This window comes from Conger conger, chromosome 10 (assembly GCF_963514075.1).
Source record: "Conger conger chromosome 10, fConCon1.1, whole genome shotgun sequence".
Taxonomy (NCBI): Eukaryota; Metazoa; Chordata; class Actinopteri; order Anguilliformes; family Congridae; genus Conger; species Conger conger.
Window position 1 is genome coordinate 32,869,224 of NC_083769.1, and position 14,373 is coordinate 32,883,596.

At 40.7% G+C, this 14,373-nt stretch overlaps 2 protein-coding genes across 5 annotated transcripts in view; one reads left to right on the forward strand and one right to left on the reverse strand.

The window, feature by feature from the left end:
- The first annotated feature begins 7,274 nt into the window (after positions 1 to 7,274).
- On the forward strand, positions 7,275 to 11,129 carry LOC133139083 (cytochrome c oxidase subunit 4 isoform 2, mitochondrial). 4 transcript variants are annotated; one of them, XM_061258370.1, is made up of 5 exons: positions 7,275 to 7,432; positions 9,353 to 9,452; positions 9,703 to 9,867; positions 10,012 to 10,143; positions 10,906 to 11,129. In XM_061258370.1, the coding sequence occupies exons 2-5, from the start codon at positions 9,353 to 9,355 to the stop codon at positions 11,037 to 11,039; spliced, it is 531 nt and encodes a 176-aa protein (XP_061114354.1). In that variant the 5' UTR covers positions 7,275 to 7,432; the 3' UTR covers positions 11,040 to 11,129. The 4 variants fall into 4 exon arrangements, with proteins under 4 accessions (XP_061114354.1, XP_061114353.1, XP_061114356.1 ...); XM_061258369.1 differs by lacking the exon at positions 7,275 to 7,432 and adding an exon at positions 8,784 to 8,937; XM_061258372.1 differs by lacking the exon at positions 7,275 to 7,432 and adding an exon at positions 9,017 to 9,156.
- A 681-nt stretch (positions 11,130 to 11,810) lies between these two features.
- The window catches only part of arfgef2 (ADP-ribosylation factor guanine nucleotide-exchange factor 2 (brefeldin A-inhibited)), a 29,800-nt gene continuing 27,237 nt past the window's right edge, over positions 11,811 to 14,373 (reverse strand). Inside the window, exon 39 of the mRNA XM_061258367.1 lies at positions 11,811 to 13,898. Within this exon, the coding sequence (XP_061114351.1) occupies positions 13,734 to 13,898 (165 nt within the window). The 3' untranslated portion in view covers positions 11,811 to 13,733. The remainder of the gene's footprint in view (positions 13,899 to 14,373) is intronic.

Sequence of the window (14,373 nt, forward strand, 5' to 3'; positions counted from 1 at the left end):
CCGGATGAGAACTGAACACAAAGCAGCAAAAACAGCAACAGACACAAACGTCTGGGAGCGAGGGAACATGACCCATTTTCTCCTCCAGCCCTGCAAGGCTTCAGCGCAGGGCCTTTTTCACACAGCGCAGAATGAGCTGGGAAAAACAGGTCCGGCTAGAATTGAGCCAGCAAGCCCGGGCATGCCAGGCCCATTATGGCCATGAACATGACAAGTTTCCATTCAGCTCCTGTACAGAATATGGGACTTATTTTATTTTGCAGTGTGCCCCGGGCCCCAAACCACCCATTACTGTATATCTACCCAAACAAATGCCAGTCCCACAGTTCTTCCTCTTTGCTGTAATTATACTATAATTATAACCCAGAGTAAAGAGTCATTGTGATGTGACCTATGTAACACATCTGACTGATGCATGCTGAACAATGTAAAGAGGAAATGGTGGTGGTGGGGGGGAGGCTTGGCGATATGAGCATCGTGCAGCACCATTCATCCATCACATCAGTTTGAGTGTCCAAAATGTGGGTCTTCATTCCTCCTCCACTGGGCCAGCAATAGCATAATGCTTAGCAGACAGGTTCAGTTCCTACCTAGGGTCCCCTAGATATTTAATCCAATTTAATTCAGTTAGGCTAAATGTCCAACTGTATAAATAGATATGTAAAAATATAAAGTATCTCTGCTAAATGGCAAACAGTAATGTAAGGAATGATAGCAAACAATGGAAAGGGCCCTGATCATGTAAGCTGCATGTAGCTCTGCATGTTTCCCTTTGTATTGCACTAACAAAAATGGATATGTCAATTAACAGTTTGTTGAATACAAATAATGCCCTTGTCTGCCAGTCAAACTGTATGTTTACTCTGCAGGGTTGATTTATTTGCCGTTAGTTCGGTTAGCAAGCTGGGCGTCTGCTGGATGTGGGGGGAGGCCAGATTGACTTTAGGATGCCTGTCAGAGGCTAATTCTTCCTTCAATCCGGATTCTTGTTTTTTATGAAAGGGACAAAATGAAAAAAAAAAAATGACAAATGGTATTCGTGTGTCCCCAGAAAAAAAAAAATCTCCAATTCTAATGTGCTGTTGAGAGAGAGGCAGAGCAGAACCGGGGCCCGAGGGGACAATGGGGGCAGTGACGGGGTTGTCACCACAACCGCTTTTGCCTCATTTTCTGTGAATGAATCAGGGGGCACGTGCCGCTTGGTGGGGGGGGGGTGCTGGGGGGGTTGGCGGGGGGTCCGCAGCGTGCAGTGTCTGTTCCTGCCCTGCGCTTTGTCCTCGCAGCTGTTATTGTCACGTCAAACACCCACAATAATCTAAACCCTATCCGGACACCCCTTCTGTACGCCTCTCTCCACACCCCCGACCCCGGACATACATACAACCTCCCCGACCCTCAACGGCTTCTGTGCTTTTTAAAAAAAGGCAAGGTTGTGCTGTGGTCTCAGCTGTTACCCTATCCATGAAGCCCTGTACACCATCTCTTGTTCTGTTCCCTCCAACCATGAGGTATAGGCCCCCTGTAGCCATGACCATGGTCTATGCTCTCCCAGTAGGTCACTGCTACTGTAAGCTTAGAAAACAGACTGCTGCTCCACAGCTCAGGGCTGTCCAAAATATATCCTTTAGATATTATGAAAACCAAATAGAACTGAGACACTGTTACCACTGTTACTGTTTCCACATTGTCAGCAGATTGTCTTCTAGTACAATCTGCTCTGGTGTCAAATAGCCAATGCGTATTTTCGGTGTCAAACAGAAGAGAATTATAGTCATACTCAATGTACAATCTCTTAAATACAGGGTATCACAATATTTGATGATTCAGGTTTTGTGTAAGCATGTCTAGATCATCTTAAATGTGCTCTATTGAGTATAATTTGGATTGCCAGCCAGCCTGGTAGTGTTTTTAAAGCATTATTCTTAGGCTGTGTAAAGTTGAGAAAATGATGCATTGAATTCTATCAGGTTGCAAATATTTGTATTTAAAACATTTTCTTGCATAAAAAATGTGTGATCAAAGCACAACAAAGCTGGGAAGTTGAAGAGGATCAGGAAATAGGATAGATAGTCCTTATGATGAGGCTTTGTATGATTCCTTCACTTTATGATGAATTTAATTCACTTATGGGTCAATACAAATATTTTAAACTTTAAACCATGACCAAAACAATATATGAACAAGTCAATGCTAATATACACTCACTGAGCTATTTATTAGGTAGACCTGTACACCAGCTTGATAAAGCATGCAGACTTTGGTCAAGAGGTTCAGCTGTTTTTCAAACCAAATGTCAGAATGGGGAAGAGATGTTATCTAAGTGACTGTGGAATGATTGTTGATGCCAGGCAGGGTAGTTTCAATATCTCACAAACTGCTTATCTCCTAGGATTTTCACACACAACAGTCACAAGAGTTTGCGGAGAATGGTGCGAAAAACAAAAAACATCCAATGTACAGCCATTCTGCGGGCAGAAATATGTTGTTAATGAGAGAGGTCAGAGGAGAAGGACCAGACTGGTCGAAGCTAACAGGAAGGTGACAGCAATGCAAATAACCACACATTACAACAGTGGTATGCAGAAGAGCATCTCTGAACACACAATGCGCCAAACCTCTAAGTGGATAGGCCATAGCAGCAGAAGACTTAATAATTTAAAAAAATAGGTTTAATAAATAATAAAGTGCTCACTGAATCTATAACTGCATTAATAAACAGATAAAGTGCAAATTCCAAATATAACAAACCTCTCATTCACTTAATTTCTTCTGCAATGCATTCATAATATAATCGGAAAAAGAGCAAGAAGATAGTGTTATTGCAGTAATCTTGCAACACAGGTCTTCACAGCAGGTGGAAATAAAAAAAAGGAACACTATGTGAAGGCTCATTTCATGTACATGTACATGCAATCATGCATTCATGTGCGTATGCCGATGGGTTGATTCCCTGCCGTTACCTGCCCAGGTGGAATTTGACCAATGAAACACACAGGACCAGGCTTATCCCCAGTCATGTCCCCACAGAAAGTACAGCATGTTCTGCCTTTTTCTGTCCTACTAGTCCAAAAAAAACAAACCCACTACCATTTTTGTCAACCCATGGATGCACAGGCAATAAAAGCAATCCATTTGTTTTTGTATTCCTATATTGTATTATATTCCCAATCACTCCATGGAAAATAGATATCAGATACAACTTTCTCTTTGCTTAGATGAGTAGTAAATTGAGCTGATGTGATCACTTGGAAAATACCACCACCTAGTGGTCATATTAAACATGAATCGGCAGAAGCCAGAGCTATACCATTTACACTGCCATCTAGTGGTATTTATGTATTAAAACATCTGTCAACGAACCAAGTAAGTTACTCATATTTGACTTAGAGATGCTTGGCCCATCTTTTTAATGATGACACTGGATTATCTCACTATAGCATTATAGCATGCAATACAATAACCGGATTTTCGTGGACCAAGGCTCACAAGAATATTAGCTTTAATGTAATATACAATTCCTATTCCTCACATACTTATATTATGGAATCTTACCAAAATAGTACTACTAAGAATCTGTCATGTCCATGACAATACATTTTGACAGTTCATATAAGAAGATAAAATGTGTTCAAAACTGTTCTAAATAATTGAGCTACTGGTAAACGTTCTGAATTAGTCAACCATCTTTGAATCAAAATGTAATAACAAATTAGATATTCCAATTTATTCCAATATAAACTACCTTTGAGTCTCAGATAGAATAAAAGGGTGAGCTGAAATGTAGCTTGTCCTGGAAAAAAACATTATATGTGTAAAATGAAAGCAAGGACAGACTGCTTGGTGGCTAATCCTGTGAAGGCACTATTCTATTGCATGGCCAAGCCCAGTCTAGGATTGAATCTGGACTGTATCAGTGCCAGAGGGACACACAATTAGTGCTAGCAACATCCAGGGAAGGGAAGGTTGACCAGGATGGTGACAGCATGTCATCACTCAGCAGCTACTTAACCCCCCTCACCTGGTCAGTTAAACCACAGATGAAGTGTCATCCTCCAAATGGTAGTGGTTACAGTTAGTAGTGGTTACAGTTACAGCCACAATTGGACATTCTAAGACGTTAGGAAGAAAAAGGGGGAATCAATTTAAAACAAAATTATTTCGCAACACAGAAATTAAATTAGGAGATATTAAATTACACACTATGACATTGCTTAAAGGCTAAAAAGGATTCACATCAAGCGGGCTAATTGAGCTGAAATAATTGAAATGAACTACATTTTCCATCTTTTGATGTGGAGGCATCTCTTCTTCTACACCAGCAATAAAATAGATTAAATTAATCTGTACACAACCCTCATCCAATCCCCATACCACTGAACCTGTTTTAATCTCAACTATCAGTCATTTAGCCTTCTTGGTATCCTAGTCAATTAAATACAATCCTATTCAACAGAGATGAAAATACTAAGAGAAAATGTATTGACTATTGTTAGGGAAAAATGCCCTTTTGCACATTTCACAGGTGAGCATCGTCTGATGAAACAGATCCCAGTAAAAACAACGATAGCTATACTTGAGTTTACCATTCATATTTATTTGCAATGAAATGACAGAAAGTGAGAAAGCTTACCGGCTTTCTGATTTGAATCAGACATAAGTAAGACTCTTATACACACTTTTCTAGAAGGGGGGGCTTTACCAAAACGTGAAAAGACATGAAGCTGGCCACTAACATTTATCAGTATTTTGTCTTCTGAATACTCCTTGTTGACTTTGCTGTAAGACCAGAATGTGCTAGCTGAGAAGCAGAGACATAAGGTCAAAGGCTGTCTGTCTGCTGGAGAGAGACAGAGAAAGACTCATAGTAAGCACTTAATTCAGAAAGTGGTCTAATAGTAATAAGGATAATCACTAAAAGGTTATTTGTAATCATGTGATTGTCTTTATGTTAACACACATTGTCAATTAAGAATCAATTAAGAAAATTGCCCTCATAACTATCCTTGGTAGTTTGTTTGCATGGATTATTTTGATGTTCATATGTAGTAATGTATTAAACGTCATAAGAAATGCGCATGTCTTCACAACGTGGACACCAGAGAGCGAAAGAGGTAATGGGTAGCGTTCGTTAGTTAAATTAAATATGTTGTGATATAGCCTACACAACAATTGGCAATTTGAATTCACTGTTTTATAATTGCATCTAAATCCTGTAAAACCGATCTTACCAGCAGGGTAATTATACCCTAAAATATGAGTAAATTAGAATTTGACTTTTTGTGTTAACGGTCTATTCACGAACAGCATAACGTCAGTTAGCTAGCTATGCATCTTAGCTAGCAAGCTAACGTTAGTCTAGAATCTCTAGATCGTTTGCCAGCCAGCTAGTAGCTAAGGCTAGATGGGTCCCACGGTACATTTTTACAAATATTAGCCTAGCCTACCGCATCTAACTGACTTGATATTATTAATTGCTGTTTTATTATGTAAATAGCTACGTTTGTTTACAAGCTAAATGTTTTTATTTTTAAATTCTATTTTTTTTTTATAGATAACTGTTAGACTTTGTCACAAGCATGCAAGCATTTTTGTCACAAGGACTTCGCTACTTAATTGGGATGGTAAACTCGTTCAGAAATAACATCATAATCTAAAGGGTAAAGAGTAGCATATATTATCCTGGAATATAATTCTTTATGATAATCTTAACCGTATAACCCTGAATCTTTACATTACAAAACACACTAATATTACATTGCATAAATTATCTAGCTAGTTACGTAGCCAGGATAAAGAAACGCTAACGTTACTCTATCTAGTGGCCAGAATCAGGTAACGTTAAAATCACAGATGAATTTGACATGAGCAACGATTTCAGAGATTAACGTTAATTTACGATGCAAAGGATGAAAAAGCAATGTTCCACGCCATTTTATCAGTGTTAGGGAGTTTAAGCAGAGCCTAGATGTTAAACTAGACTAGTAGTTTAAATACATTTTGCAGCAATTTGCTGGTTGTTCAACTATATTCAAATGTGTGTAGATGTATGTAAATAGGCTAATAAACTACAGGAACCAATAAAATATATTTTTGCCCAAACCAAATATCACCTCATCTCACTTTTGTACACACAAAATATATTTTCCCAAATTATTGTTTCATTGATTTAATGAAAGTTATCAAACATCCATGTCACCCCTGTGAAAGAGTAAATGCTCTCTTAAATTAAAAACTGGTTTCACCATCTAGCAGCAATAAATTCCTATAATTTGATATGGAATAATTAACCCACTCTTCTGCTTTAATAAAGAGAAATCCGTAGATTTTTTTAGCATTAACTGCTCCGTTCAGGTTCTGCCACAGCATCTATTCGAGATGACTCCAAAACTTGAACTTCTTCCCAGTCAATTACTGCGGATCTGTAACTGCTGTGGCTGTGGCTCCGTTCTGTTTCTAAGGCCACATCCATCCAAGCATCTGCATCCACTCAAAAGCATTAAGAAAAGGGCACTACAGACAGGGCTAATATAATGACAGCACTGCACATACTGTATAACTTCTTACTACAAATTGGGAACATAAGATCTTTTTTTTTTTAAATATATTTTTTAGGCCTTTTTCAGCTTTATTGGACAGCATATAGAGACAGGAAGAATGGGGGCGAGAGAGGGAAAGACATGCGACAAATTGTCAGACGGTCGGATTCGAACCGTTGACATCGCGGCTCACAATGAGCATGCGGTCAGTGCTCTGCAGGCTGCGCCACCGAGACACCAACATAAGATCATTTTATGCTTGTTTTCAAATATAGCTTTGACTGTGGACTTATCAAGCATTAGTATCTTCCACTTTGTTCTATATTTTAAATACAGAATGAAACAGTGTTTAACACTGCATAGCTGAATGGCTCATCTGTCCCCAAGTGAACCCTCTACAGCAGCTCCACCCACTTACCCGTCCCCTATGCACTCCCTCTGAAAAAGGGTGGCTTGGGAGCTCTGCCAAAGCACAGCGTTTCTGTGCCAGGACCTGCTCCGGGGCATTCCATTTGCTCCCCGTTTGGAGACTCAACGGAGTCTTAACCCTCTCAAAAGACTAAAAACCAGGTTATTCTGTCTCCAATAGCTGCTTATAACTTTACAATGCAAAGGCTGAGGGAAGAAGGATTCAACAGGCAGTCAGCTAAGACGTGTACCACAGTTAGGCCAGCCTATCCTCATTTGCCACTGAAGTCATGTGATATATAAAACTGTTTACTTGTGCTCTCAGTCTCGATGAACCACCCGCCCCCCCCCCCTGCATTTTCTTGGCCAGAATCCCTTCTCTGTTTTAACAGACAAATCTAGTCGCAGAAAGAGCACAAGGCAGACATTGCCTTAAAAAGTGGATATTCATTTTCTTCTTCTGCATTGTGGACACCCGTGCGGGAATCGTAAGTACAGACAAAGCGCTTTAGGAGGGTGGGGGGGTTTATGGGAGGACTGGATTCAGATGACTGTCTGGTGCAGATTTAGCTGGGCAAGGGCAGCAAAAAGCTCAGCTGAACTATGATACTATTCTAAAAGAATAATGAAGACCTAAATAAAGACATAATGGAGCAAACATGGAAAAGCAGAACAAGTCGAGAAAAAGAAAATGTGCAATGTTATATTGATAAGATTTTTCTTATCAAATGCTTATTTTTTGTAATAGTATGAATAAAGAAAAGCAATCTCTGACAGCCATACTGGTTCTGCTGTCAGATTGTCCTCCACATTACCAGCATTTACTTGCTTCAATTGCCAAAACTAGCATAAAACACAGCCCATAAAAGTGATTGCTTATGCTCATTTTAATTTTTTATTTTAAAGTCTACAGTATATTAAGTTTCTGTCGTAAAATTAAGTTTGTGCACTCTGCCCGTCTCTCTGGAGGTCACTCCGGACACTGATCCATGGCCAAACTGCCTTCTACCAGTTGCCAGATCCCACAGTACAAATGATATGGGAAATGTCCACGTAATTTCCGTAAGAGAAAGGGGTTCCGACTGCCAGTGGCAGAGGTGGACAGTTAAGAAGATTAGAACATGCAAAAGTATCATGACATGAACAGGCCACTCAGCTCCTACTAGACCTCATTGTTTTTGTCAATGTTTACTTTTGTCTCAGTGTTTACCCTTAAAGGATCTAAAATGTCTGGACTTACCTACAAATCCTCTATCCAAAGAAGTTAGCTACTTTATGGTCACATGAAATTTACTTTTGACCTAATTTTCATCTATTTCTTTGTGTTCTGCTTAAATAAATAACTGGGGGTATTTTAAAATGTTTTACTCAAATCCACCTTCAGCCTTCTTTATGACCTTAAAGCTGGGAAACTCAAATCTGGCCCTCAAGGTCAGTAGTACTTCTGGTGTTCTTTTCCACCTGATTGTTATGAACTGATTGATTTACTGATTGCCAGATATGTCCCAGGTTTATATCAATCACCATTAGAGAAGAAGAATAAAAACTAGTGCTACTGGCCAGTGGGGAGTATCCCTGCCTTAACATGAAGGAGTCTTAAATGTTCAAATTCATGTCTTTCAGTCACGGAACTAAATTTTCTGTTCTTTTTTTATTTTCTTCAATTTATTTACATGAAATGACCAAACATGGCCTTAAGGTGTTTCAGATGCTGTTATTCTTTGCAGATTGTATCAGCATTTTAATTTGGCTTTCCAGATTGCCAGCCCTGGTCCCAGAGAGCCACACAATAGGGTTGTTTCTATTGTAAATCTTCATTTAATGGATCTTTGATAGCTGTTGATTACAAAATTTACTCACCTTACCACACCTGTTTTTGATTGATTGGCGATTGACTACAACAACCAGCAGGTCCTGCAGCTCTACCAGGGGCCTCCCTTACAAACATTCAGTAGAACCCAGGTGCAGACGGATTTGAGTGTAAAGTGTAAAGGTAATTTAGGTGTAAAAATCATAAAAATAAATGTTTATTAGGGGTTCACCTGAAACTCTTTAGCTATTGGGGGCGGATTTGTCATGAAGGAGGATTATTTGTTCTGATGCAAAAGCATTTGCTTTGTTCTGATGCAAATGCTACTTTAATGCAAATCTGGTTTGTTGAGACTGATGGTGCCTGTGTTTTTATTGTCAGCCTTCACAACAAGAAAGGAAAGTAAGCACTGTATTTAAGTGCAACATCAAATCAAAAGTCTACTACACTATACTTTTCAGGAGGGCATACTTTCTCAAGTTTGTAAATGTGTGTGTTATGCGTTACCTGTAATTTAATTTTTACTTCAAACCGGAAGAGTGCCTTCTTGTTGTATGTTCTGATGTCAGTTCTCTCTGCTTGTACCCATGCATTACAGATGTTCCAGCTGACAGCAGGACGTTTGTGCAGTCTCTTGACAAAGCGCACGGTGATGGCGGCAACAAGCACTAGTGTAAGGATGGCAAGTCACGGACACGGTAAATAAGCTGGAGTTTTTCATAAACGCTTGTTTTTCATAATTTAATTTAGACACTTGTAGCATGTACGTTTAGTAATAAATACTGAATGCATAACATCCATTTCGGTTTTGTAGTTTACATGTATGGCAAATGGAATGAAATGCCAGTTTCTTGCACGCTTATTTTTTTAAATCGATCGATCGTAATTTCACCCTGCCCTTTGTGTAATGCATGCATTACCCCTCAAACCCTGTGTCCAATTCTGAAGAGGTGACCGAGCCGACAGATATGTCCATGCCAATGTATTGGGACCGCTTGGACACCCCATTGCCAGACAGACCATACCAGGACACTCTCACTGCATCAGATAAGAGCCTGAAACAGAAAGAAAAGGGTCCCTGGAATCAGCTGTCCACTGAGGAGAAGCTTGCTTGTAAGTGAGCCTTAATTCACACCCCCACCCCATCAACTTTCTCCATTCGTCTCATGGTGACTGCTGACCGTCTGAAGCATGTAGGAGCTGCTATATTCCCTGCCTGTTTTCACTCCTCTGTTCCTCTCCTTCTTCCCTCTTCAGTGTACAGGCTGTCTTTCGGGAAGACGTATGCTGAGATGAAGAGGCCCTCCGGTGAGTGGAAGAGCGTAATCGGTGGCATCTTCGTCTTCTTCGGCCTCACAGGCCTCATTATCATCTGGCAGAAACATTACGGTAGGTCAGACCTGAACTACACCGCTTACAGTCAGCCAGTCCTTCCTTCCTTTTAATCAGCTGAGACATCATCAATACCCTCACGCATATGAACACAAGAAAGGCCAGGGATTTTTACTACCTAAAACCACAAAACCAGCAGCATCAGGTTTGTCCAGCATTATATAGCATTGATTTCTGCATGCTCAGCGACCTCATTTCATAAAGATCGTGAAACCAAATGCAGCAACACTATTTTCTTGACATGAAGGACCCAACTAATTTCAACTCGATTTCTGAATTATAGCGGGTTTGTCATAGGGCAATATTTAAAAATGATAAAATAAAATTCAGACTTCAAATTCAGCACGTTTCTCACTTTCTTTGTTCCTGCTATTACATAATATACAAAAATATATTGGAGGAGGTTCTGTCCGGATGAAGGAGTTACAGAAATAACTCATTACAACAGACCAAACTTTCTGTATTTCTTTACTTGGTTGATAGCCAAAAAGTTGAGGAAGGAGAATAAGTTGTGCTTGGCTCTAGCCTTTCTAGTGCTAAATAACATTAATCACTGCATTTATATATTCTAGCAGGGACCGGGTTTGTTCTTGAGTGAAGTGTCCGTCTACATCCAAACGAATTGGAGAAAAGAAAGCTGCAAATGTCCTGCAGCAGACGGGTAGTATTATGGGATTGTGGGAGGCAGTGGCTGCAGTGCGACCCTCCTTCCTGTGCTAACCGGCCTGAGCGTGTTTCTCTCGCCTCGTTGCCTTGCAGTGTTTCCAGCAGAGCCGCACACCTTCCATGTGGATTGGCAGGCAAAGCAGGCCCAGAGGATGCTGGACATGCGCATGAACCCGGTGGAGGGTTTCTCCTCCCAGTGGGACTACGAGAAGAAGCAGTGGAAGTAGAGCAGGCCCAGAGGCCTTCAGAGCTTCTCCGTGTTTTAACCCCCACCATAACATCCTAAATGTTACTTCAGTAAACCACTCTTCACCACTTGTCGTCTCTTGGGTTTCCCTAATTTCACCAGTTGGCTCTACAGCAGCGGTCTGAATTGCTCTTTCATGATTCCCTTATGCTTGGGTACTCGCTCACATTCTGGATATGCATTTACAGTACATTAATAACCATTTAAAGCTAATGGTAGGTGCAACTTGTGGAGGCTAATATGGTAGGTCTCCTAAGTGAAATTATGCAACAGACTATAAGTTAAAATCCTTTTAGTGGTTCTTCTGACTATTCTCTTTAAGCAATCAACAACTTAAATGAATCACTGGTGCTGAAATGCACTGAATTATCCCTAGCACCTGATGGAGAAAGTACATTTGTATTAAAAGATGCCTTTTTAACGTGTAGAAACTAATATTGAAAGTCAGTTGGTGATGAATTTAGACAACTAGTAAATTGGGCATGAATGTGTGGGCAACAATGGACAGAAAATAAGAAATGTAGTAATTTTGTTAGCATACATCTGCAATCCTTAGGGCAAATTAATATGTGACAATTTACAGAATTCCTTTTTTTTGTTGCTAAAAACCAGAGGTCTACATTATAAATGTTCTACCTACTATTGTGGATGCATTCAATTGTCACAGACCTCAAAATAAATTGGGATTTGGACCTTTGACACAGGAACTAAACACCGGATTTTCCTTACCAGTTCCAAATAAGACATGGAATCAGAATTTCAACTTTATTGATTACTTGACCAAATCATTGTAAGATTACATCACATTTTGTGTACATAGTATAGTATCTCTATATATTACATTAATTTTTTACAGTTTTTTTTTCTTCATATACTGTATTTATATATACCATTTTTTCTTAAAGAAAAAAAGACATCCACAGTTGCAAGGAAAGGAATGCTTTTCAAAAAATATTAATGCACTTCATAGAATTACATACATCCTTGTTTGTAAAAACAATGCTTCATGTCATATTACTGTAGATAATACACAGGGCTCGAGGGTGAGTGTGGCCATTCTTTTTTCCGGCATACCACTTTTACAGCAATCAGGAACCACTAATGTTATTTTGAGTCACTTGAGTCGTGAGAATGCAGTGCATGGCTAATGCACTCCTTTTCCAATTTAATACAACATACAATGGAATAATACAATGAGAAAAACAGCAGGGACTGCTGTGGGTAGAAAAAATAAATAATCTAGCCGAAAGCCAGATGCCTTCTTACAGACATTGTAGCCCGAGATCTGGGCCTGTTCTTTTCGAGGAGCATTTAATTTGTACATTTCACACCTGAATGTACAGAATCACTGGGGCTAGAACTACACAGCCATCAAACTGTTAACAGGGAAAAGAGAAGAACATGCACCACTCTTCCCTCATCCTCACATCCAGTCAATCCTAACCCACCAAACTGGCCCACTCTTTCTCTTCAAACAGGCACTGGATGGGCAGACCGAACCGAGACACCCGTCCTGTAGTCTACGTGTGTCAATCATACATGGGGCTCCTGGAGCATGGGCAAAGGCTGGAACCAACAGACCACAGAATCTGATCACCTGCAAGTCCCCTCTATGGAGGAGCTGGGTGTGAAGCTGTTTATAGGACCTCAAGTCCTACAAGGGAAACACGACTATGGAGAAACATCAGGAGTAGTGGAGCATGAGAGAGGCAGCCTTCTTGCTGACATGAGAGCACTGACCACTACCAGGCAACCAAATCTCTGGAGCATGAACGGAAACAGACAGTATACCATTTCATAGTGTTTACACTTAACACTCTTGTTCTCAAAGTATGCCTTGCTTTGTTGCAACGACGACTGTTGTGACGACATGCCACCACAGGGCAACGCACCCGTGTCCCTGTAATGGCAGGAACCTTGCTTGCATGTGGTGGGATGTGGGCTACAGCACAGTGTGGGTTCCAACATGGCCGGGGGGCAAAAAATAACGGAGTTCAATATGAGGGGTCCCACTGCTAATATAACAATGAAAACAATAGACTGCATTTGTACTGCGCTTTTCCTCACATTTGACAGCACTTTAGAGTGCTAACCCCGGCTCAGCCAGTCCTGTTCAGACAAAGGCGGGGAGCGGGACTCCACTGCCCACAGTTCAGGGCACAATAGGTGTGGGTTTAGAGATCAAGCTCTGCTAAGCTTTAACTTGACGGGCAATAAAAAAGCTCCAGTATAGACAATTTTAAAGAGTTTTAAATTTGTTTAACTTCTTGTTTCACATCTCCGTAAACGTTTTTTGTTCATCCTTAAGAACAAAAAAGAAAAATCAATGAAAAAACAAACCGGATATAACATTACCAGTAATAAATTACAGTTTCACGTCTCACTTGAATGCAAGTGTGAAGAAGCGGCCGGCCTGTAGCCCTGTCCATCACAGTGTTTTTTGCGTCTGGGGTTGGGGGGGGTGCAGAGAAACACTTCAGGCCGACAGACAGACAGACAGACAGACAGACAGACGGACGAAGGCATTGCTGATCCCAGGACACCAGTGGCTACAGTTTAGTCTACACAAGGAGGGCTCAGGCGCACTTCCGGTCCAGTAGAGTCCGTGCAGAGTCCCAAACGGGGAAGTGTTGTGCTCTCCGCTCCTCCTCCGAGCCCCGTGGCCCCGCGGGCCCTAGGTGCCCCCGGGCCGGGGCTGGCAGGCCTCGGGGGCGGCGATGTGGAAGACGGAGCCGATGCGCAGGAAGAAGTGGCGCAGCACGGCGCGGAGCTCAGGGATCAGGTCAAACTGCATCATCTCACACAGGTGGGGGTAGTAACAGGAGGCGTGGGGCTTGAACTTGGCAAAGGAGCACAACGCACAACGTCAAACACCCAAACGTATAAATGCTGCCGTCTAAATGTCACAATTTAAAACGTATGGTAAGCTTAGCTATGGCAAAGGTGAAATCTGTAGCTTAATAATTAGCCATAGGTTTACGGACTTTCCCTGAAAACTTCAAATCTTCAATCTTGAAACATTTTCAAATCTTTACTCATGTCTATGGATGTTACTTTATGATAGAACTGTACAGTTGTGTTCAAAATAATACCAGTCCAACATGACTTACCAGATCAATCACTGTTTTTGGTAGAAAATATATTACTACATGGCAAATAATTTACCAGTAGGTGTAGTAGAGTCATAGAAAACCAACAGACCCAACATTCATGATATACATGCTCTCTGTGTAATTGAATAATTAATTGAAAGAGGCGTGTTCAAAATAATAGCAGTGTGGAGTTCAATTAGTGAGGTCATTCATTCTGTGAAA